Source organism: Marmota monax, unplaced genomic scaffold (assembly GCF_021218885.2).
Source record: "Marmota monax isolate L192 unplaced genomic scaffold, Marmota_monax_Labrador192_F-V1.1 WCK01_AAM20220418_F8-fsc00952, whole genome shotgun sequence".
Lineage (NCBI taxonomy): Eukaryota > Metazoa > Chordata > Mammalia > Rodentia > Sciuridae > Marmota > Marmota monax.
Window position 1 is genome coordinate 18192 of NW_026693393.1, and position 27076 is coordinate 45267.

Below are 27076 nucleotides of genomic sequence, written 5' to 3' on the forward strand. Positions count from 1 at the left end.
GAGAGTTACTCAATACAGAAGAAAAATAAAACAAAGGGAACAGAGTTTGTGGACAGAAACAGTGGCTCTAACTACAGAGCTCAATAAAGTTCTGCTGATTCTGCAGTAGACCTTGAAAATAGTTGTGTTAGCATAACTCAGTCCTACCTTTAAAATGATGGTTTAATAGTAATATTAGCTAGTAAGTAGTCAAGTGATTGAATGTAGCAAAAGTTAGAAGATTCTAGTGATCTATTTTCCTCATCACACACAAAAAATGAATATTAGAAAATACAGGAAAAACAAAGTGATAAAAAAAAGTAAAAACCCACTAAACACAAATAATTAAAAGTCAAGTTCTGCATATGAAACACAGTAAAATGTGCACTTTTTGTAACATTTAATGAAATATAAGAAAGTGGTATTGATTATTCTTGGTGGTAAGAACATCCCTCCATGAGCAGCATTCATGTTCTGATATTGGATGTCAGAAAGGCTAATAAATTAGAGAAAGAAATCATTCTTACTTCTGGTGTGTCTTTTGCGATGAAAACTATTTTAAAGTCAAGTTTGTGAAAATGCTTACTGGTTTTTAACCTTCATAAATTTTCTGTAGACAAAGAATGCAACACATAATTATTTTTAAAAGAGAATAATAACTGATGAAGCATGAACACAGGGACTTGAACTATTAAAAAATAGAGTGAGGTGTGGTGGTCTCTACAGATGCTGATACTCAGAAATAATAAAGTGTCCAATGTAGATTAAGCATGAAATCACAGAATGCATATCATTATGATTACATAAATGATAATCAATTAAACATTAAAGCCTATTAATATTTGATTCATTAGGCCTGAAGAGAAAGAAGTGGCCCCATAAGCTAAATTCATTTTTCTCCCATTGCAATTGGAAAAAAATAATGGGAGCACCTAATACATTGTGAAGGGTCTTCTATGTACATATTTCAAGATTATGGTCAATATCAGACAACTAGTAGTAGGTCTGGCTAAATTTAGTTTCCTTTTAGAACTTTACATAATTGCAGACAGAGTGGAGGCTGCTGATTTGGGTCTAAATTTTGGAAACTACTGTTTTATATGGTACTGGGGATTGAAACCAGGGGTGCTTTATCACTTATGTATATTCACAAATCTTCAATATTCATTTTGAGACCTGGTCTCACTTAGTTACTGAGGCTGGCCTTGAAGTTGTGATTCTTCTGCCTCAGCCTCTATGATTTTTGAAATTACAGGTATGTACAACCACATCAGGCCTGGACACTGCCTTTTCATTTTTTACACACATCTAATAATCAAAAATATTTTAAATATTCCTGCCTTTTCTTTGATATAAAATATTCAATACTAACTTTCCAAATTGGTTTTCACCCTAATATTCTTTTCTTGAAAAGGCCAATCTTCATGTTGCATAGTTATACTTTTTTTTTTTTTTTTTTACCATATCAAAATATACTCATTAGATTCTATTCTGAGTTAGCAAGTCAATTTTATATGTTTTAGAAAAACAAATTGCCATATATTGTTCTGGTTATGCTCTTAATGGAAGTACCTTTCTCTTAGTCATCATCAAAAGAAAGATAGGAGGAAATTTAGTAAAGTCAAAAGATAAAATCCAACAGTTGGCCAGTTCTTGTTTCAACCAGATGTTTATGATTTGATTGCTTTTTAAAAATTTCTTCTTCTGATTGCTCTGATGGCCTTTCCTATGATATTTAATAGTCAGCTCCATTTAAAAGCACTAGTTTATGTGAAAAGTGGATATTAAGGAAAATAAATATGTGAAACGTACTAATAGTACTCAGTATGTTTCTCATGATTATATACAGCTTCCTCCCACCATTCTGGGATTGCAAATCATAGAGCTTTCAATGACTTCCATTCCTCACTATATTTCACTAATCAGCTAATGCAGAATTAATTTCTCAACAAATTTGTATTAAATAAGTAGCAATTTAGACAAAACCAGATATAATTTACACCTGTGAAATTAAAACAATATATGTGGCAGTTTGCCAAAGAATACTTGGCATATTCAAAGAATAAAATGAAGAAGTTTACCAGAATTGTTGCTTTCCTTTACGAGATAGGGGAAAGTTTATTGTCATGTTGTTTCAAAATGACATTGACAGTTTCCTTATGAAAAAAAAAATAGTTGTTATTCTGTATCGTGGATTTTTTTTTTACTCATTTTTCTTGCATACTGAGAAGGTATTTGCTGGGGTCAAACACAGTGAGATACTGATCAATCAATTGTATTTTCAACTAATGGTGTAAAATGCATCTCTGACACATTTGCAAGTGTTTTCATTTTATATAAAAGCCTCTTGCACATTCAGCATGAGAAGAGGTTGCTCATTAATTTTGGTATCAATACTGGGTTAGGTACATTGAAAAGATGAAAAGAAAATTACACCTATAATGATGGAATCTCCCAATTCTTCATTCTCATCTTTCCCATGGTGCTTCTGCTATTCATATTAGTATGTTAACTTTAATTTGCATTGTCCATACAGTTTCTTAAAACACAAGACACTTCTAATTGAGGAAATCACATATAGCATGTTTATTACATAAACTGATATAAGATTCAATAAAACACTCACAATGTGACATAGAGTATTAAAATTTTATATAGCTAAAGATTTTTTAACAATGAAAGATGGGCACCCTAAGCAAGTGTGTAGTTTTGACTGAAAGCTTTGCCATATTCTTTACATTTGTAGGGCTTCTCTCCAGTGTGAGTTCTACTGTGGCACATAAGGCCTACTTTACGACTGAAAGTTTTGTCACAATCTTTACATTTGTAGGGCTTCTCTCCAGTGTGTGTTCTGCTGTGGCAAATAAGGAGTGATTTTAGAATGAAAGCTTTGCCACATTCTTTACATTTGTAGGGCTTCTCCCCAGTGTGAGTTCTCCTGTGGTAAATAAGGCCTACTTTTTGACTGAAAGCTTTGCCACATTCTTTACATTTGTAGGGCTTCTCTCCAGTGTGTGTTCTGCTGTGGCAAATAAGGGGTGACTTTACACTGAAAGCTTTGCCACATTCTTTACATTTGTAGGGCTTCTCCCCAGTGTGAGTTCTACTGTGGCAAATAAGGCCTGCTTTTTGACTGAAAGCTTTGCCACATTCTTTACATTTGTAGGGCTTCTCTCCAGTATGAGTTCTGCTGTGGCGAAGAAGGTGTGATTTTACACTGAAAGCTTTGCTACAATCTTTACATTTGTAGGGCTTCTCTCCAGTGTGAGTTCTGCTGTGCCTAAAAAGGTCTGTTTTTTGACCAAAAGCTTTGCCACATTCTTTACATTTGTAGGGCTTCTCTCCAGTATGAGTTCTGCTGTGGCTAATAAGGTGTGATTTTACACTGAAAGTTTTGCCACATTCTTTACATTTGTAGGGCTTTTCTCCAGTGTGAGTTCTGCTGTGGCGAATAAGGTGTGAGTTTTGACTGAAAGCTTTGCCACATTCTTTACATTTGTAGGGCTTCTCTCCAGTGTGAGTTCTACTGTGGCGAATAAGGTCTGTTTTTAGACTAAAAGCTTTGCCACATTCTTTGCATTTGTAGGGCTTCTCTCCAGTGTGAATTCTCTGGTGGTGAACAAGGCCTGATTTTTTATATGATTTCTGGTGTTCACTCTCACTTGTAGTTTTCCATATTTTCTTTTGTTGTAAATAGTCAAGATCACAACTTTTATATTTCCCACTTATCACTGTGTGAAATATATGTTTTATGCCCTTTTCTGATGAATATTCTTGGGTATCATGAAGAGTCATGGCTGAAATAAACAGAAAATTAAAAAAAAACAATATCTATTAGACAGGGATAAATATATTTTGCATACATAACATGAAATTAAGATAAAATAAGTACATCAAGAGTAAGTCCAAATCATCATAAAGAAAAAATATATCAGTTTAATAAAAATGTATAGACAAAATTACCTTGAGAATATTACCCCAATTCTTGTAGAGACCACAGTATCCAAGATGAGTACATCATTAAGAAAAGTAATATAATAAAGAGAAGGTAAGTATGTTACTTTTATCATCCACAGCCTTTTGTCCTCCATAAGATAATATTGTGTATTTAGGAAATATCTACCAGCTACCTTCACTCTCAGTAGAATAAGAAAAATGTAAAACATATACAAACATCTGTGGCTTTTTCAAAGAGTGTCCAAAAACTGGTTTTGGTCTACCAGGACATACAGACATGAAAATAACTAGTATATTTTAAGTGATAATCCCACAAATATTCAACAAGGGTAAAGAGGCTATGAACTCTTAAAAAGAAATATGAACAAAAAATTTACTAAGAAATATACACATATATGTCTATAAAATTTTCCATAAAAACATTTTAAAAGAGTATATGGCCTATGGCCATAATACTTGGATGAAGTCAACACATAACAATCAAGTATAATAAATTGATTTTTATATTTCTAAATTTGTGTGATATGATGATTTCTTTCATTGACAAATACACCTTTTTTTATTCCCTAAATATATCATGTATTTTATACTATATGTACAAGGTAAAATGACTAAATAGAATGAATTAATGCACAAAAAAAGAATGAATTAACATAATCATTTTTTCATATAATTATCAGTTTTGTTCTTACAAGGTATTGTATTCCTTCTAATAGTATTTATAAAGAATATAATACACTCACCATGTGGTAAAACAAAACTCTTGAACCTCTTATGTGCAATAAAATAAAAAAAAAATGAGACTTTGACTATAATATCAACCCTACACAAAACACAGTACCTGGTGAGCAAAATTTTACTCACTAAATTTCTGATTTCCAGACTTCCACATGTGAATCAAATGTTCCTGCAACTTAATCTCTGCATGCCACATTTCACTTACTACAAAGTCCTGCATATATTTCTTATAACATTTTAAAAGATAAAATATTTTTACAAATGAATAATAATAGTATATAACTACAATATTTTTACTCATTTGATCTTTGATGGGCACATACATTGAGTCCCTAGCTTTAAACTGAAAATACTATGTGCACTAAACACAAAAGCAGAGGTATCTCTTCAATTTTCTGATTTAATTGTTCATGGATACATATTTAGCACTGGCATTTCTGGATCTTTAGGTCATCCAACTTTTAATTCTTCATGTGTAGTGCTTGAGATTAACCCCCCAAATTCTATATCACTGAAATACAACACAAGTCTTTTTAAAATTGTTTGAGTCATGCTGTTTCTAAATTTCTATGACTTCCCTAAAACATGAAGTACTTTTGCATGGCCTCCCAATTGGCAAATATTACAAGGATGTAGCACTGTTCTTGCCTATTTTTATTTATTTAAAAGTTTTTTATACTTTTTTCCCATAATGGGCTATATAATCTATGATTGGCTCCTTTAATGAACAAATAAAAATAATACAGCAAATATAAACAAAGAGAAGCATGGCTTAATCCAAGTGACAAAAAAGAAAAAAAAAAACATAAAGAACTGAAAACTAGGATACTGGCAGTTATGAACTACTCAAAGAAGACTAAATAATGGGGCTGGGGATGTGGCTCAAGAGGTAGCGCGCTCGCCTGGCATGTGCGGGGCACTGGGTTCGATCCTCAGCACCATATAAAATAAAATAAAGATGTTGTGTCCACCAAAAACTAAAAAAAAAAAAAAAAAAAAATTAAAAGAACACTAAATAACTATTTAAAGAAAGTTTAGACAGTGAAATTGAAACCAAAAATATTAATATAAATAAGCACAAATTGTGTATGTGAATAATTCTTTAGGAAAAAATGAGAGGAGCATTCCTAGTGTGCAAAGCTGAAATTCTACCAATATGGGAGAGGCTTACCAAGCAAAACCAAGTTTAAGACAAGTCTAAGCAACTTGTGAAATAGTGTAAAAATTAAAAACCTAAAGGATATATAAAGAGAAGTGGGATATATATATATATATATATATATATATATATATATATATATATATATGAATGAAAAGAATCTAAGCATGCCACAATAAAAAGCAATGATCCAGAAATTAAATCATTAATCAAAATAGAAAATAATAAGAAATATAGAAAACAACTTACAAAGTATAAGTATAATGAATTTTTCAGTTCAAAATATTTATGATTATCAATGCAATATTGCAAAACACAAAACAAAAGAAAAAAAAATACTAACAGAATTGAATCTAAAGAAAGAAACTGCCAAGTCAGTTCCAGCAGAGAGCATGGAAAGAAACCAAGCATGATCTGCTCCTAGAGGCCCTATTTGTTTAAAGGTGGATAATGCCCCTCCCTTTACATCTCATCCTTTTGCACAATTTTGAATCAATAAGACACAGTTTTAAATAATGAAATTTCTCATAATCCTTTTGGACAAGATTTTGTTGAGTGAGCAAATTGTATCCTAATACTTGCCTTTTAAAACAGAAACAAACAAAGATCTAACCTCTCTCATATTAATATGCATTAAATATTGTTTTGTTTACAGTTAATGTGCTCAATATACAACATAAAGTTAAATACTCAAAATTGGTCATCTGCAGTGAATAGACATTTTATTCACAAACATCCATTGCCAAAAAAATTAGGTAATATATAAGACTCCATCTGACATGATCCTATGCCTTTGATCACATGGGGAAAAGCATAGACTGCTACACTTATGCCAACATCTCCTGTTTGGACTCTAGCTTGACTCATGAAATATAGCAATTATAAATGTGCATCAGGGACTTCACAAGCTGATTCCTAAGTTTCATTTAACCCTGGAAGAGAAGAATCCCTCCAAACAAGAGAATAATCATTCTCCTCAAAAGAGGAGAAACGTTAAAAGAGGAACCCAACATAGTATAATTTCAGTTACTTGGGGTGATATAAAACCATTAACAACCTCAGCTCAACAGGTGTTGGCTAAAATGAGGTTAGAATGTGCTCTAGGTAACTTTCTTACTGCTTTGATTGGTAAACCCACACAAATCTCTGTAAATGCTTTGGTCTTAGTAACAATGTTGCTCCGTTTTTGTACACCAGCTGTGGGAAATTCAGTACTGTCAGGTCCTGGACTTCTACAACCCATTACAATATCTTGACTCACTTGGATGAAATTGTTACATACCTGCAAAAATGTCTCATGGTATTCACTGTTGTCTTAGCAGAATAACTGTGTCCTTACCATCCACATAGTATTTACTAGGTCACCATCCTGTGGAATTTATTCATAAAATGTCTATTCCTCTTGATAAAAACTCTGATGATTCAGTGAATCTTCTCTCTAAGGCAGAATTTGTTGCTTTGACATTCTCCTTAATGGGTTCCCCTGGATTAGCTCAACGGGCTTACAAAACTACTATGAAACTCGCCTATGCTACCATAAAAAGTATTAGTCATGCCTCCATGGCTGTTTAAATGCTTCATGAAGTACAAAAACATTTTCAAGCCATACTTGACAATCATGCTGCAATTGATTGTCTGTTATTGCTACATCATAAAAGATATCAGAAGTTTAATAAAATATGTTCCCTCAATTTCAGTGATAATAGTAGTTTTATTTCAAAAGAGTTAGATTAACTTAAATATATCATTAGTAAGGTCCAACAAGATGATGGATGTTTAGACTTGTTGGAATGGCTAACTTCATGTTTACTCAATTTCATCTGGGTCAAAAAATATTCATAGGTGAATGTTTACTGATGTTGGCACTTGCTGTTGTTTATGCCTGCACAAATTTGCCCCTACCAGCATTAAGGAGATAAGTAATATTATTTATTCAAAAGGCCTTAAAAAGGAGGTGGGGCTGTAGGTATTCTTACCTTGGAAATAGACAGGGTGATGGTAACTGGCACCCTGAGACCCACAATGTTAATGCCCAGCAGTTTCTCCCTGAAGCTATTAAGACAAATATACAAGTGCACTATCTACTTTCTGTGGTAATGTCCTTAGGGAGAAGGGGCTCTATGTTTGTATTAACTGTACCTTATCTTGGTTAGCTAGCACTTGGGGTTAAAATAAGGCTGGGTTACAATGTATGAACGGTAACAGAAGCTATGTGATTTTGGGGTATACTATATGCAGCCAAGAAGAGGAGTGGCCAGTTTTTTCTTTTTTTCTTTTCAATGTGTGTGTGTGTCTCTCTTCTGTTTGCTTCTTTACAGGTTTCCTCACAAGAAGATTTGTAAGAGACCATGCTGGCCCTCACAACAAAAGGTAAGTTTTGGTGGTTAATATGAATAAACTGGGACATCAGTAAAGAAGAACACAAAGGACTACAAAGAATTTGAAAATGTAATAAATATAGGGCAGTATGTGTTCAATGATTACAATAAAAAGAAATAAACATAAGCTTCTGAAAATTTTTTCTGCTGAATAACTACTCTGTCAACATTTTTTAGTTTGGTTTTCTCCTTTTGAACATCTCAACTGTGTCCCCTGCTATGTCTAGGCTACAATAGTTTACATCACTAAATTATGTTAGGTACTACTTATCTAAAGTGAAGGATGTATAACACACCAAGAAAGAGAGAGATTAAAGAATAAAATAATATATATTAAAGAGTAAAATATCTGTACTAAAAATGCCCTTTTTCTTTGAAACACAAATCTGAAACTCATTCTTACAGAGAAGTTCCCAGAAGATATAACAGAAGTAAATTAAATAATAATTAGTAATTAAAATATTTAAAAGGAAATTAAACTTACCCAGGAAGGCAAAGTTTCTATAGTTCTCTAACATCACATCTTTATATAAGTTTTTCTGAGCAGGTTGAAGGCATTCCCATTCCTCTTCAGTAAAATCAATGGCTATATCCCTGAATGTTAACAGTACCTGAAATAAGAATAGGTAAATAAATAAACACATTGACCACATGAACATTTGCACAGTCTGTAATGTCATTGAAGTTGAAATGAGAGTTAGTAGACTATTATGTAGGTGGTGTTTTGGAACACAAAGATACCATTATCTACATCTGCAGAAAAAGTGATTTAAGTTCAAAAAAGTATATATACTCCACATTTATGAAACACAATATAAAACTCAGGCATTACCACAAAAATATATATTTTAAAATTTTTGTATCATGATCTAAATTATACATACTGTTTAGATAAGAAAATTATGGTAATTAAGAAAGGGAATCCTCAGATTCTAATTGTACAACCACTAATCAGACATTTACTAAAGTGTAAAATCTTATTTGTTATTTCTCTGATAAAGCTGGCTGGTCTTAATATGTAGTGAGATCTCTAGTAATTCCAATACGAATGGTATAAGAAAATTTTTGAAATGTAACAAGGTAGACAGACCACTTAATGGAAATATTTAATAGTGAATTTAAGTTCAAACATTTTATCGTATTTGTGTATGTTATTAATATACAAAATAGCAACAACAATCCTGTTTGGATTTTCCTTTTTATAATTTTAACATTTTTTTTTAATTTATTTATTTTTAGTTCTCGGCGGACACAACATCTTTGTTGGTATGTGGTGCTGAGTATCGAACCTGGGCCGCACGCATGCCAGGCGAGTGCGCTACAGCTTGAGCCACATCCCCAGCCCTCATTTTAACATTTTTTCACATACAAAATATGTAATATATATATATATATATATATATATATATATATATAAACTTTGATTGATGTATATATTGTATGATGTTTATAATAGAATATACATATAGCTCTTCAAACAAATATATATATATATATATTTTTTTTATATTTTATTGGTTCTTTCTAGTTCTACCTGATAGTAAAATCAATGTTTATGGTATGAAGCAGGCATGGAATATATCTTATCCTAATTAAAATCCTGTGCTTCTTGGTGACTATGATGGTAGGATTCACTCAGGTATATATATATCCTTAATATTTTTATCCCCTTCCCTTTTATTTATTTATTTAATCATTATTTATTTATTTATTCATTTATTTATTTATTTTACCATCGTGCAATCTACTGATCTTCTTTTCTTACCCTTCTTCATTTTATGAACTTTAGATTTTACATATCAGCAATAACTTTCAACCTTTGGTTTCAAAGAAATGGTTTGCTTTTTTTAGCATAAAATCTCCAGATTCATGCATTTCCTAGCAAATATTATAAAGTAGTTCTTTTATGGCTGATTAATAGTTTATTGTATACATAAGCAACAGTTTTTTATCCTGTCATCATTGAATGGATCCATTCATTATTGAATGGTTGGTTTTATAGCTTAGCTATCGTGAATTGTGTTGCTATAAACATTAATGTGGGTGTGTCAATGTAGTATGCTGATTTTATATCCTTCAGGTATATACAGTGCAGTCAAAAAACTGAGTTAAATTGTGGTTTCCTTACTTTAACAATATCTGTACAGGTTATTATCTTTCACTTAGACCTTCATACAGCTGCAATACTTGGAATTCATGAGGTTGAAAATAAAACATACAGAAAAAAATTAGTAAGCCATAAAATGATTAAGAATTTATTATCAAGTCATCCATCCCAATGAAAAGTAAATTTTATAAACTAAAAGTAAAGAAAATATTAAGCAAAAGAGCAAAATTAGAAGCTATTGAAGATGAACATAACACAGAGAGAGTTACCAATATCAATGTTGGTGCTTTTAAAAAGCAAATGGGCCAGGTCAAGTGATGGACAACTGTAGTTCCAGTGACTGAGGAGAATAAGGAAAAAGGATCATAAATTCTAAGACAATATTATATATAATATCGTCTTATATATATTGTATTGAGCAACTTATTGAGGCACTTAGCAACTCAGCAAGACTCTGTCTCTAAATAAACTATATTTTAAAAAAAAGACTGAGGATGTGGCTTCATGTTAAGCACCCCTGGGTTCAATCTTCAGTATAAATTTTTTTTAAAAAAAAGCAGATACAATTTAAAAAGCATTAGCAAATTTGAAAATTCAACAAATAAAAATTATGTCAATTATGTAATACATAATTGCAAATATATGCATATATAATTATTTCTCACTTGATGGAAATACACTCTGAAAAATTTATCAAAAGAATATTCTGCAATTGTTTAATTCTCTGAGTGTAATGACAAGAATCTAGATGGTATAGACTAGTACATGGCTAAGACATTTGCTATATCCACTGTTGTACATAAAGTCTACTGCTGACCAAAATACCATGATGCCACATGATTGATGTTATGAAGTTAAATCAATCAGGGTAGACCTCATAATAAAATAATTGGTGGAATTACAGAAAACAACAACAACAATAAAACTCTTGGTAAGTCTCTTGTTATTTAGGCAGTGATACATAATGAAGATTACAGTGCAGGGAAGAGGAAAAATGGCTTTCATTCCAAAGAAAGATGCTAGGATATTGGGAAAACAGTGTGATAATAAAATGCTATTTTATCCCTTCACTCATAAAACATAACAACTTATTTTGACACATTAAATGCTGAATATGTTATTAATAAATAATACTGAAATATATAAGAAAGTACAAAGCTCAAAAGTTTACATACAAAAGATAGGGTGCATATGGTGTTTCACACTTGAAATATCTTCTATTCTGGAGTCTAAGGCATGAAATTCAAAATTTAAGGCCAACTGAAGAAATTGAGCAAACCCCATCTGGAAATAAAATTTAAAAGAGAGCTGAGGATATGCTCAGCAATAGGACACTTTAGTTGAATCCCTAATATCACAAAAGAAAAAAAATAGTTTTTTGTTTTGAAAATTATACAATATAATATGTTTAAACTTATGAATTACAAAATATTAATATAAAAATCTATTCATCAAATTATTACATTAAAAGGTGCAAAAGTGACAAGGTAAAAAAAAAAAACTAATTTCCTCACATATAATCAAACACTTATAAGAGGAAAGAAAAAATAAAATATTGCAAAAGAAAAGCAGAATAAATTCTTGAAGAGCCACTTTAAAAAGGATATATCTAAGTGTTCAATAATCATTAAAACTCAAAATCTTTAGAAATTAGGTAACATTGAATAAAATCACATCATATAGATGAATTAAATAGTATTGATGAATATGTGGAATAAATGCATTCACAAAAGAGGAAAATAAAAATTTAAGCTTTTATTATCCATTTGTAGAAACTGTTTTGTAATCAAATGTATATGATACACCCACACAAGAAACAGAGTCTAAAATTACAGCGACTGTACATATGAGAATACAGCCATATTTTCCAGAGTTGAAACAAAGGGGCATGGTTAAAGAGGAAGAAATAATTATTAAATTTTATAAATAGTAAACTATAGAAGCTAGAATTTTTTGATGTATTACATCCAGTTTGACAAACAGTATAAAATACCATGTATGTTTTATGCTGATGTCACATGAATATTGCATTTCATATGCAAGTATATTTAAAAAAGGAATATGCAGTATTTGAGAAAATAAAAATACAGAAAAAGCACATAAAAGTCTCAAATATTCAACATATTTACAAAGAAAACTATTATAAAAATGGCCATTTTCCCTAATTTAAACTATAATCATAACTGGTCAAAATTTTACCATGATTTACTTTTTGTTAAAGAAGAAATCAAAACAAAAACTTCTAAAATTCTCCTGGAAATTTAAATGTATATAAAATTAGCCAAGAACTCTCTCATATATAAGAGCAAATGTACTAGTGGTCATTACCTGACACTAATACATGTTATAATATTACAATAGTGTAGTAATTTTAAGATAAAGAAATCACAATACAGAAAACTACATAGGGTAATTCATATGTATGCAAATATCATTTTATTGTTAAGTCTTGTAAGTATATAAATCAAAACATATCAATAAAAGTATTTAATGTGAATGAATGCTACAATCCAACCTCAAAGTAGATGTTAGAACAAGAGACACAGATCACAAGTAGGGACTTGTGTGCAGAATGTGTGTAACACTGGAATTATACACAAGCATTCACCAAACAGCAGATATAAAGAAAGATAATTTTTAAAAAGATAAAATAAAAATAAAAGCAGAATATAAACCTCCCTCCATTTATGGATACACCAAATAAATATATACTCCTGTATTGAGTCCTTCTTAAAACTGTAAAGGAATTAGAGGCACACACGTTGGAAAACTGAAAAAAAAAAAATCTACCAAGAGATGAGTAGAATGCACTTGAGCATCATCCTGATTTGAGCAATAAGCCATATTACTAGAACAAAATGCCCAAATCCAGTGTTAATAGAATAAAGGAAGACTGATTTGGGTTTGAAATACAGCATATTTAACTCTAAATTTCCTATAGTCTAGCACAGTGTTTCCTTCTTCCATATCCATAATTGGAGTACTACTTACTCTTCCACTTTTTGAGAGTAAGCCATTCTAACAGCTGTGCTCAAGCTGCAGAAGATCTTATAGTTGGCTGGTGTACTAAAATTCTGATGCAAGCTTTTTAGATTCCAGGTTTGAATGCTAATTTATCTGTATACACAGAGGAAGGAATAAGATGTATACGAGTATCAACTCCAGGGGGAAAAAAATGTAAGTGGTTTTCTAAGGCCATGCAAGATCCATGAGCTTTTTTCCATTAGACCAGAGTGGAAGAGGTGTTAAATCTTAAGGGAACCTTTAATTCCTTATAGGGATTTGCCAACATTCTCTAAAAATGCAAAGAGCTGTTGCTCACAGTTGAATGTTTATCTAGACAGTACCAAAAAATTAACAGGGAAATACAGACCACCACTGAAATCCAAAGTGGCAGTTTAGCACTTCCTGAGCTCTCTCACCCAGCTCACTTCAATAATAACACCAGACCTAACCAATTCTTTCTGTAAGTAATTTGTCCCGATATTAACTTTTTACATTCAATGGACTATATCTGAAACCTCAAAGCATTGAAAGCACTGGCAACTGTGCAGGTGCTAATCTCCCTAGATCAAAAAGGAGTGGTTTCACATTGGTGTGCAAACATTGTAATGAGCTAAAATCTCTAATATTAGTGAAGAAAATTATTAGAATCACAGATCTTTATTTTAAGGTGTACATCAATTTTTTTCCAGTGAGCGTAAGGCACCCTGGAATCTAAAAAGCTTGCATCCGAATTTTAGTGCACCAGCCAACTATAAGATCTTCTGCAGCTTGAGCACAGCTGTTAGAATAGCTACTCTGAAAAAGTGGAATAGTAAGTAGTACTCCAATTATATGAATATGGAAGAAAGAAACACTGTGATAGACTATAAAATTAGTGAAGACATTTTAAAAAAATGGAAGTTGAGAGTTCTCTCAGTTACTTCTTTGACAAACTAAACCCTCTACATTTATACTGCTCTTGAACAAGAAAAGCCCCAAGTACTGGTCTGGGCTTACAAGAGGCATTAGATGTGCCAGCTGTGGGATCCTCATATTACATAGTTCTGAAACACAGTTCCAGGAAAATACTAGAGTATGGAATGAGAATGCTCTCATATACATTCCACAAAAGGAAATCAGAGCATAAAAACACTCTGAAAGGTGGTCTGCCCTTGGAGACAGAACAGAAAGGAAGAATAGAAACACATGAGTTTGCCAAGATCAAGGGATTCTTCTTTACTTTTCAATCATGTAAAATGCTCATAAACAACAACAACAAAAATTTTGCTTTTGATTTTTTTTTCTATGGTACTGGAGATTTGAAACAGGAGCATGTTAATTCTGGGCTACATACCCGGCCATGTATTAAAATTTTGAGACAGGTTTTTCTAATTGTCTAAGTTACGGATGTTTACCTTGAAATTGCAATCTTACTGGCTTAGCCACTTGAGTCTCTATAATTAATATGCATGTATCATTGTACCCAGAGAGAGAAAAAAAAATACTTTAAAAGTCTCATCCAGTTTTGTTATAACAATTGAAAATACCGTGTTCATTTGAAATATAATATGGGTAAAGTAACTGATAATACTGCAGAACAGTAACTAATAATACTGGGAAAGGGGAAGTTGTCATTGAAAAGGAAGTGTATCAAGAAGCTAGGAATTAAACCAGAGACTCTGTGTCTACTAGAGTAAAATGCAGGCTTTAATCTTCATCATGTGGAATTAGGCCCCAATTTCCTTAATAAGACACCTATAACACAAGAATTAAAACAGATAATCAATAAATGGGATGGAATCAAACTAAAAAGTTTATTCTCAGCAAAAGAAACAATCTGTGAGGTGAAGAGAGAGCCTACATCCTAGGATGAAATTTTACCCCTCATACATCAGATAGAGCACTAATCTCTAGGGTACATAAAGAACTCAAAAAGCTAAGCAAATAATAATAATAACAACAAAAACAACAACAACCCAATCAAGAAGTGGGCCAAGGGTCTTAACAGAGAATTCTTAGAAGAGATTATACAATCAATCAACTTTTTTCTATATATCTGATTGGTTATGGTGCTCCCTTTACAGGGCCAAGCATAGTTCTGGTTCAGTTTCTAAGGAAGGGAGACACGAGCAAGAAGTATTCTCAACTCTCCTTTATAAATTATCAAATACAATTTTCTACGTCATTTTCTAAACATAGCTGGACATGGGAAATATAGGCTTGGAGCAGAGAACATTTTTTATTAGAAACACTGTGTAAAAGAAAGACTATATATATATATATATATATATATATATATATATATATATATATATATATATATATATATATATTTGCATCACATTGAACCATAAGAGAAATGGAACCTGGAATTCAGAAAAGAAAGATTCAAACTTTTATACTTGGGAATGTGGATGACATGGATGCCTAAAGTGAAAAGGTTATTACAAGCTTTTGAAAAAAATTCATGTGAGTAGCAGATAATTGTTAACCAATTAGAATCTGCACAGTGTCTCCCAGGGGCTTTGTCAGCTGTGTACCACAGAACATACAGGTATTCATAGCCCCATGGAGAGCATTATTCATCTGTGCCCTCTAAAATTATTCCCATAGTAGAGATGAAAAAACATGGGTATCTGGATACTAAATGGCAATTCAGCAGCCCACAGAAAACTACCCAGAGACAGAACTGTAGAAATTTCTTCAAAGACCATCAATGTATTGTTAGCTCCTGACACAGGGATGTCAGTCTGGGGAAATATTATTTTCTCTCCATTTTGAAGAGAGTGCATTGAGAATACATTTCAGGGCAACATAAATACTCTTTTTTTTTTTTCATGTTAAGAAACTTTTCAGAAACAGAGCTCACAAGACAGATTTCTTAGAAGGGTAAATGCCTGGAGATTACAAAATGAAAAAAAACACATCAGTGGCCCTGAGTGACTCAGTAAGGAAATAAATCTAAAAGGCTTATTAGAAACTGAAAAGAAAAAAAAAAGTAACTATTTCTAAAAATAAATATGTTCATTAGTTGCTGTCTCCACAACATATCATTAAGTAAACAACAAATTATGTATGAATATTTCTAGGATTGGCCAAATTGTATTCCATATGATTTTATATTAAACCCCAAAATCCAGAAATAGAATTCATGATTCACTGCCAAAAATATTACAGAAAAAAATTTTTTTAAGGAGTGGATGTTTAGTGAATATGTCATTGAAGAATTTTATTACCATATGAGTTTAAAGAAATTTATTCATTTTCCTGCAGCCATAGTGTAGATCAATTTCTTATTTAATTTTCCCATAGTAATTAACAAAGATAAGCCCTAGAATCCACTTTAAATAACCTACCCTTACAATCATACAAGAAACTTATAATAAATGATGAGTAAAAAAAGTCAATTTAAAAAAAATAATTTAAACCTTTTTCTTTTTCCTGAAATCAATCTCTAGCTGCATTTTTGGATCATTTTCTCATCTTTTAAGCCAAAAAGATATAAAGGACAGAAGTTTGAACTGCAAATTTATACATGAGATATGTTTATTAACTATAAAAATTCAAAATCTTTAGAAATTTAATAAATACAAAATAAAAAACCATCATGGGAAAAATTAAGTAATATTGATGAACATTTAAAACAAATTAATAATCATTAACTCAAAAGGAGTTTAAATTAGTATCTATTTGTGGAAACTATTTTGATATTGAATATACATGATACTCCCCATCACAGAGATTTACTGAAATTAGAGCATATGTGATCATGATAACATATAAGTATGCAATGGTACTCACCCAAACACTTGAAGCCCAAGGGCATGGCACAATACAATATACATCTTGGAAGAGATAAATAATAATCTGTAGGAAAAATGGTCGCTAGGGCCAGTCTCATTTCATAATATATCCAGTTTAAAAAAGAGCATAAAACACTATGTATAATTTTTACATAGGTGCCTGATGCAAGTGGTATTTCACATGTGTACATTTTTAGAAACAAAATATGTAGAACTTATGAGAAAATAAAAGTCACAAAAAGCACATAAAACACTGAATTATACATCCCATGTATAGATGATAAAACCAATCATTATAAAGGTGATAATTTTCCTTCAAATTAACCCACAATATATCTCACCAAAATTGCTATGTACAAATATGAATATATCACAGTGAAGTCTACTTTTATTTGTATTCTATAAAGCAATAATTAAAATAAAACTATAAATAAATATATGATAGAAGAAGTAGGAGAATAAGGAAAGGGGAACTACTGGATATTGAAGGGGAGCAAATTATATTCCATATATTATGGTTATGTCAAAATAAATCTGACTATTAAATACAACAATGATGAAATAATAATAAAGAAAAAAAAAAGCTTTACTTTAAATAAGAAACCAAAGCATAAATTTTCAAAATTCATCTACAAAGTTATATGTAACTTTAGCCAAAAACCTTTTCAATTATAAGAGCAACAAAAGAACTCATCATGACCTACTACTATTCATATATATTGTGAAATTATAATATTACAATAATCATCAAAGCATGACAATATAAATAAGATCCCCATGTGAATGCATATGTATGTAAAAACAGTATGTTTTATTGTAATAGCAAATTCTAGATAAATCAAACCATAACAAAAATAATCTCAGCAACTTAGATAGGACCTTTCTCAAAATAAATTTATACCTCTTAGGGCTGTTTACTGGTGAATAGTCCTTGCTTCCCCAATGCTGAAGTATAACACCAGAGAAGTGCGCCCAGGCAAGTTTAGAGTGGAAAGTAGAAGCTTTATTAAAGGACAGCAGAAAAGACTTCTCCCCAGAGGAAAAAGGGGACCCAAGAGGTGGAATCCATGAAAGGGTTTTTTTTTTTTTTTTTAACTAAGGTCTTTTTAGCTTTTTTATAGCTAAGGTCTTCCTTCAGCTATCCTGCATTCCTGTCACATTGCTGTCCTTTGTTCTGTTATCTTGCAGTGATGGAATGTAGGTGGGAAGGCCCAAAGTGTGGGGGACAGGTGGGCTGAAGGAGTTATCTGGGCAGAAAGGGCTTTTGGATTACCATCTCCATGTTTGCTGTGAGCTGCTTCATTAAAATTTCCTTGGGATGGGCTCAGGGCCTTGGGACATTTTCAATTCCCCTTTTCCTGGATTCCATTCTCGATATGGTTTTCATTCTTGATTTTATTGAATATTAGACCCAATTTACCTAACTACACTAACTACCTATCTGTAAATCTGGCTTCACTACCAAGGATATGGCCAAGTAGTACAGTATCCCTCAGTTCACCTAACTTTAACAAAATAATAACAATGAAGAAAGTAAAAATAAAAGAAAGTCAAAATGAAAATTAGCTGGCTCAAGAGGAAATTAGGTACCCGAAAATGACAGCTCCTCTCCTGAAGAAAATGGCCCTTGGAGATTTGATTTTGATAATTATTCCACCTGTCAATCTCCAGCATCTGGGCTGCAGGAACACACCTGCCACATAGTATTTTATGCAAGTGCTGAGGATGCCCTTTGAGCATAAGGAAGGCAGCAAAGAGTCTCTGCCACTGACATGTTCCCCACCTGGTTGGCCAGAAGGACTGAGGACATAGTGGCCCAGTGGAGGACTTAAGCCTGCAGACTCCAGAGACTGCCCAGAGTCCCAATCTGCTAGCTCCTGTTTTCAACACAGCCAGTCTTGTGGTTCCAATAGTCTTTCTGCCCCAGCCTCCCTTGCTAGACCAATGCACACTCACCATTGCCTGGTTCTCAGGAGTAGGGCTACTTGGGAACCTCAGTTCCTGCACAGCAGAACAACCTGTGACTCTGAAGGGTGAGATTCAAATGGAAAAAATGGAGGATTCTGGAGATAAGAAGTGAAAGCCCACCCTCCTCCTCCCTGATGACACATAGGATTGCACAGTTCCCACAAAATGCTCTTGATTGGAAGGAGCTTCAGATCATGAACACTGAATGTGAGAGAAGTGAGCCCTTTTTTTGAGTGACAGGGAATATTATCCAATTCAGGCATGAATAAGGGCTAGAATCTCAGGTCGTTGAGTGCTGCTTTTTTTTTTTTTAATCTGAGAAATGTACCCCAGGCTGCTGTTATTTTAAGGCAAGGTTTTTTTCCATAAGTGGGAACTAACCCAACCAACAGAACATTTTCATTTAAACTTACATATAAGGTCATTTCAGTTTATGGATTATATACGCTTGTATATTATTCAGGAATTAATATAAAATAATGACAATAACTATCAAATTTTATTTAATTTTTTTTTTATCTCTGTTCTTTTTAGGTGACAGATTGAACTTTGAACTGGGAAGAAGCCCCCTAAAGTAAAAATGCCCAATAAAAACAACACATAAGGGGCTGGATTGTGGCTCAGCAGTAGAGTGCTCACCTCTCATGTGCAAGACCCTGGGGTCAATCCTCAGTACCACATAAAAATAAATAAGTGAAATAAAGGTATTGTGTCCAGCTACAGCTTAAAAAAAATACATTAAAAAAACCATAAGGTACAAGGTGAGAAACCAACCTCTACCTCAGAGCAAAGACTGTCCAAGGAAGGGGGCATGACTCTTGTCCTTGCAAAGACACACAGAGCACTCCTAGGCTCATACCCACCCTGCTGAGTTGTTTATCTACAAATAAAAGGAGAGATCTGCTGTGCCTGGTGTCCCTGACTCAGTCAGGCTAGGTGGGGATCCATAGCAACCCCCTAGCAGCCACCAATCAGCATGAGACAGGGAAAATACCTGAGATGCTAGATGACCTTCCCAGTACTTTATGGTGGTTGATAACATTTTGGGAAATCATATAGTTCAGCACATACTCCCCTCATGGCCTAAGCCAATCAGTTCAAATGAATCCCCATCTTGTACTAACCAATCACCCTTACCCAACTTGTTCCCACCAGTGAATGTGCTAATCATGTTTTAGAGTTCTTTATGATTTTCCCAAGGTGTGTGATGATTTGCTAAGAGATGCTATGATGTATGTGGGGTACCTGCCTTCCCCAAATAGTTATAAAACTGCTGCAAACCCTGGGCTCAGGGCCTCTAAGCCACCAGTTTCTGTGTGTGTGGAGGACTGAGCTAGCTTGCAATAAAAACCTCTTTGGTACTTACATCAATCTTGGTCTCTGGTGGTCTTTTGGGGGTCCCGCATTTGAGCATAACAGTCTCTCCTGAAACCCAAGGGAAAAGAAGACAGCACTCCAGTTCTATAGGACTGCAGTTTCATAGCACAAAAAGTTGCAAAAGCGGGGTGACTTGAGAACTTACACGGATAACAGGGTTTTGACAAGCATAATACAAAGGCATGTAGTAGGTTAATGGTCTAAATGGTTTAGCACTTAGGGAGTAAATTTAGATCACAACATCAGAATGTATGATGCACCACTAAAGTTTCAGAGTGAGTTGTTATTTGGTCAGGGAAAGCCAGAATTTATGAGTCATCACTAAAGTTTCAGGGAGGGTTGTTATCTCATCAGGGAAAACCAGACATGGGTGAGTTCAAGGCACTGGTAGGCATTTCAAGCAAGTTTACAAATCATGGTAATTTATAATGAAGCAGAAATTAACTTTTCATGCCTTTGTGATGAGATGGCTTCCAATCTTAAAAGGAAATTAGGCTGTATTTTTCACTTGCTATAGCCATAGCTTTCAAAGTATAGGTTTCATACTTTAACAAGTATGAGAATTAAATTATTAATATTAATTGCTACTAATTTTCTGCAGCCTATGCAGTACTGCTGGAATGGCTATTATAAAAATCTAAAATTGTTATGTATGGTGGCATATGCCTGAAATTCTAGAAGCTATGAAAAATGACACAGGAGAATTATTAGTTCAAAGACAGCCTCATTAACATAACAAGGCTACAATCAACTTAATGAGAGCCTGTCTCAAAATATAACATAAAAAATAATGTGGATGTATCTCAGTGGTATGCACCCCTGGGTTCAATACTCAGCACCAAACCATACAAAACCAAGCAAATATCTCATAATTAATAGGGATTCCAGGGTACACAAATATGTAAAAATGTTGGTGACAATATAAATTTAATAAATATATTTTTATAAAAGTGTTAAGGTTCTTTAAAAGGCCAAAATAAAAATGCCACATAATCCACTAGTAATAATTTGGGGTAGCAGTGCAAGGTCGTACATGCCTGTACTCCCAGTGGCTTAGGAGGATAAGAGGTAGAAAACTAGAGGTTTATTCTCAAGTTAAAGACCAGCCTCAAGAACTTGGCAAGGTCTTAAGAAACTCAGTAAAACCCTCTCTCAAAAATACATAAATAAATAAAAGTGTTGGAGACTGGGTATATAGCACACTGGGTAAAGTGCCCTGGGGTTAATCTCCAGTATTTAAATAAATAAAAAGATATAAATAATAATTCTTGGTAAAAAAAAATGCCATACAATCCAGTAATAATAACTCAAGGTATATATGTAAAAAATTTGAAATCCTTTTGCTAAAGATATTGCCACATGTCTATTTTTAGTGTATCTTTATTCACAGTATCTAATAAAAGGAAACAAATAAAGTACCTTTTAGATAGAAAGTATATCAGAAAATGTCTTCCAGCTGCAAAGCATCCAATTAGTCCATCCCTTCAGAAGCTCACACTTAAAATTCAAACTGGTCCCAGAAGGCAAGACTCAGAGAGTGGTGTTTTCTAAATACTCCAAAAAATTTGGAATCTCTGGGAACCTTGTTTCAGATATTCTAAAACTCAGAACTAGGTCATATGGGAGGTCAGAATGAGAACACAAGACATAGTAAATTCTTTAATGGGGAATCTTAACTCAGACACTGTCATAACCAAAAGCAGTGTTGGAGATAAAAAATAGATTCTGTTTCACTGATTTCTGGGTTATGGATTCAAATCAAATATATATTAGAGAAAAAGTAAAGGCTAGTGGTTAAAATCTACGTAAAACAGGTATTAAAAATATACCAGGGGCTGGGTGTGTTGGTGCAAGCCTGTAATCCCAGTTGCTGAAAAGGCTGAGGAAGAAGTATCAAAAGTTCAAAGCCAGCCTTAGCAGAAGTGAGGTGCTAAGAAACTCAGTGAGATCCTGTCTCTAAATAAAGTAAAAAAAAAAAAAAAATCCTGGGGATTTGACTTAGTAGTCAAGTGTTCATCAGTTCAATCTCCAATATCCCCCATAAAAAATGTACCAGTGGGCTGGGGCTGGGGCTCAGTAGAGCTCACTTGTCTGGCACTTGTGAGGCACTGGAATCAATTCTCAGCTCCACATATAAGTAAATAAAATATAAGGTCTATCAACAACTTTATATATATAGTACCAAGATATTGACATGGACTTTGATCTAATTTGCTGTGTACTTTAGCCCTTACGATTGAAGTTGGCCAGGCATGGTGGTGCATGCCTGTAATATCAGCTGTTTACAAGACTGAGACATAAGGATCATGAATTCAAAACCAGTCTCATCAATGGTGAGGCACTAAGCAACTCAGTGAAACCCTATCTCTAAGTAAAACACAAAATAGGGGTAGGGATGTGGCTCAGTGGTAGAGTGCCCCTGACTTCAATCGCTGGTCTCCCCCCCAAAAAAATGGGGCTGAGTAAATAGCTCAGCTTGTAGAGTGCTTGCCTTCTAAGCATGAGGCCCTAGAGTCAGTCCCCAATACAGAGAGAGAGAGAGAGAGAGAGAGAGAGAGAGAGATTGAACTTGCATGTAATTTAAATTCAAGTTAGTCCCACTTTTATTTTTTCCTGCCACACCAGAAGAAAAGAGTTTCCTGAAATGTTTGGCATGTTTCTGTGGGTTATTCATTTATTTATTTTTATTTACTTATTTTTATGTTGTGTTGAAGATGGAACCCAGGACCCTGCACGTGCTAGGTGAGTGCTCTATCACTGAGCCACAACCCCAGCCCCTTCTTTTTTTTTTTTAATATTTATTTTTTAGTTCTTGGCAGACATAATATCTTTGTTTGTATGTGGTGCTGAGGATTGAACCCGGGCCGCACGCATGCCAGGCAAGTGCGCTACCGCTTGAGCCACATCTCCAGCCCAACCCCAGCCCCTTCTGTGGGTTATTTTAATAAAATGGTCTGACCATAAATAGATAAACAAACAAATTAATTAATAAATAAATAAACCCTCATTGATGACCCATTACAGTTTTTAAAAATCCTTAAATGGGACACATAAACCTCATTTAGGAGAGATTCATTCTTTTTAATGTCACCTAATTTTATTCTGCTTTCTTCTCATGTGAAAATCTCAGAATGAGAAATTAAAATATTTTAAAAATGCCCTCCAGTTCTTGAAGAAAAACATTAAGAATGATGCATACATTTGAAATAAAACATGGGAAAATAATGATTAATAATGCTGAAAGTGGAGTTTTGAGATGAACCAAAATTTCTCAGTTTGCCAATTGAATCTGGGTGCTTGTCTCATAAATTTTGAAGAAAAAATAATCTATTTAAGCAAGAAGAAATAGAGCGCCCAACATGTGGTATGAGGAATGATATCAGAAAAAAAAATTCATTTTTGTGTGCCGTCTTAGAAGTTTACTCATGGTTTTGGGCAGAACACCAGTTAGCCACCAGGTGTGTTTGAGTGAGGCCCATTATCCACATTACATGGTCATTATACTATCTATTCTATTTTATGCTTTTTCTCTGTGAACAGAGAACCCTAGTTTTGGATATGTGAACAGAGAGCTAGAAAACTTGGGGTTTATTCTGAGACCTATGGAGAGCTAAACTGAAGTTCCGGATTTCAGATGTCTGTTCTGGATTTGAGATACTGCTTCCTCTACATTTAAAAATCTCAGGACTCATGAAGAGAATGAGTTAAAAGCCAGCATCATCAAATTGTGAGGCCCTAAGAAATTCAAAGGGACCCTGTCTCTAAATAAAAATATTTTTTTAAAAAAGGGGTGGGAATGTGAATCAGTGGATGAACACCTCTGAGTTGAATTTCTGGTACCAAAAAGAAAACAACACACACACACACACACACACACACACAATAAATAAATATATAAATAAATAAACAAACAAACAAACCCTCATGAGTAACAAGCCCTAAAATCAGCAGCCTCTCTCATGCATGAGTACAACAAATGGATTTGGGGTTCTCCTGATGACCATCTCAGTCTTCACTATGCAATCTGGACTCATGCTGGACTCCTGGGACTTGGAAGCCCACAAAGGGCTTTAGGAAGAAGCTGAAGGCACTGGGCCCCAGCGCACGGTGGCATCAGGCTTTGTGTGTGTGTGTGTGTGTGTGTGTGTGTGTGCGCGCGCGCGAGTGTGTGGTATGCATGTGAGTGAGTGAGAGCACTCCCCCATCCTCTCTCCCCGCCAGAACCATGTCGGGCAGGTCGGTTCCAGCCGAGACCAGGAGCCGGGCCAAAGATGATGTCAAGAGGGTCATGGCGGCTATCGAGAAAGTGTGCAAATGGGAGAAGTGGGTGACTCTGGGTGACACGTCCCGAATCTACAAATGGGTCCCTGTGACGGAGCCAAAAGTTGAAGTGTGGCTCCGAGGTCACCACCCCAGAGAACAGCACCTCCCCGGGACGATGGACATGCACGAAGATAACAGCCACCAGAGCTCCCTAGCAGATGCCTCCCCCATCCAACAGGAGAACAGCAGCAACTCCAGCCCTGCACCAGAGCCCAACTCCACCATGCCCAGCGGCGGCACGGAAGCCAAAGTGGACGAGGGGAAGGAGCACCCTGGGGCCAAAGCCGCTTCTGATGAGCAGAACTCAGTCTTGGATGGAAAACTCGATGAACAGTTCAGAGAAAGTAGAATGGCAGCCGTGTGCAGAGTCGGGGCTGGCGGCAGAGATGTCCACGATCTCTCAGGATTTGGAAGGAGTGCCACCCTCTAAACAGATGCAGCTGGAGCCTCTCAACAGAACTCGGAAGAGAGTAGACAGGGAGCTTGCTCCTCCGGCTCACCCTAGAAAGCGCTGTGAGCGCCATTCCTCTTGGGCGCAAACAGGACTCCTAATGTTTCAAGTTTACCAAGTGCAAATCCAAGAAAACCCAGAACGGCGAACTTCTCAGACACTGAAGAACTCTGCTGTGAAGTGAAACACCCGAACCCCGAAGCGGCTGTCCTGGGAGGCGGGCTGACAGCTCATGAGCGTCCACACTGTCTCAGAAGCCAAGGTCACATTGGTGTTGCTGCTGTTTCCCCCCCCCACACACACTTCTCTATTTATCCATATCAGCTATTGGAGGGTGGTACCCATCAGGAATTTGCTTTTCTGTCGGGGGCTGTTCACTGTTCTACCAATTCCTTCCACTTTCTTTTTTTGTGCCTTGTGCCCTTGAGGTGACATCTGGCATTTCCTGGTTGTTTTGTATCTCCCTTTACAAAGTGCCCTCTCAGTCCAGATGAGGCAGCGGCCACCACCTTCCTCGCCCTGCTCCTTCCTGCCCAGGACTGCCGTGGAGTGGGCAGGCTGGAGCTGCAGGACAGTAGACACTCCTCAGCTGGCCCAGTTTTGGAAGGGGGGACTTGGGCCCCCTCTGAGCCCTGGGTGGGGTGGGCACCAGCCTCCAGGACTCCAGGAATTATAGGTGCCAGGGCCCAGTCCTCAAGGGCTGGCCTCCTTGGGTCCAGGCCATGCCCTTACCTCCTCAGGGCCTTGGGGGCTGGGTATTTCCAAGTTCCCAGCAGCCCAGATGGACATGCAAAGCCCTTAGATTTTTCTGGCACTTCCACCCTCTTGCCCCTACTGTCACCACCACCTCCGTCACTGCTTCCTCCTGGACCTCCGAAGACCAACTGGCTTCTCTGGCTGACTGCGTGTTTGTCTCCTTAAGAGGATAGCAGGGCCAGGAGGTGGGAGCAGGCAGTGGGAGCAGCTGGTGCTGAACTTTTTCACGGGATGTTGCTTGGATTTCAAATCCATAGAAACCTGCTGCCCTCTGACCAGCCCCCCACCCCATCCTTGGCCTCCCCCAGCCCCAGAGGCAAGATTGCAATCGGAGGAAACCCACTCACTTCTGCAAAATGTTCTGACTCCCAGAGTCGACAGTTGGATGGAATCTCATTCCCAGGACATTTATGCCACCAGGGATCAGGCCTTGATGGTTGGGCCTTAAAGGCCAGAATCAAGGCACCAAGGAATTGGAAAGATTTGCACACCCTCCAGAAAGGAGCGACTGAATTCCCCTCCCTGTGAGTGGCCTGCGCTGGGATGGTCCTCTCAAAGCAGAGATGCCCCCTTGGATGAACTGCCTAGCTATTGAGTTTTGAGGCCTGGTTTGCTCTTAATTAACATACGGTCTTGGACTCCTCAGACCGTAAACCTTTTCCTCAGCTTTCTTTACTGCACTGGAGTTCTGACTCCCTTTGAGTTGTGTGTTACTGGGGGGTGGGAGGGGGACTTCGGGTTTTGTTGGGGGTTTTTGTTTTTGTTTGTGTTTGGGCTAATTGGTGCATATTCAGGTACCACTGTGACATGTGGATCTTTCTCCCGACCACCATGGGAAGTGTCTGCCAGGTTCCAATTCCTAAGGGTTTCTGAGGGTGAAGCTCCTATTGTTTGTTGTTGTTGTTGTTGTTGTTTTTAAGGGAGCATATACATTTCCTGCACTTCAAGAAGAATCAAAATGTTCTTGAATTTCAAATACCTCATGCAAAATGTCTCCTGAAATAAGGGAAGGAAAAAAAAAAAAAACACTTTGAAAAATCTTAAGGTTCTGTTTAAAAAAAAAAAAAAAAAAAAATCCTTGTACTTATCACTTTT

At 35.2% G+C, this 27076-nt stretch overlaps 1 protein-coding gene and 1 pseudogene across 1 annotated transcript in view; one reads left to right on the forward strand and one right to left on the reverse strand.

Moving 5' to 3' along the window:
• Nucleotides 1–2541: 2541 nt before the first annotated feature.
• The window catches only part of LOC124101200 (zinc finger protein 91-like), an 86484-nt gene continuing 61949 nt past the window's right edge, over nt 2542–27076 (reverse strand). Inside the window, 1 exon segment of the mRNA XM_046457026.2 lies at nt 2542–3646. Coding sequence (XP_046312982.1) covers nt 2671–3646 — 976 coding nt within the window. The 3' untranslated portion in view covers nt 2542–2670.
• On the forward strand, nt 24663–25510 carry LOC124101199 (B-cell CLL/lymphoma 7 protein family member A-like; annotated as a pseudogene).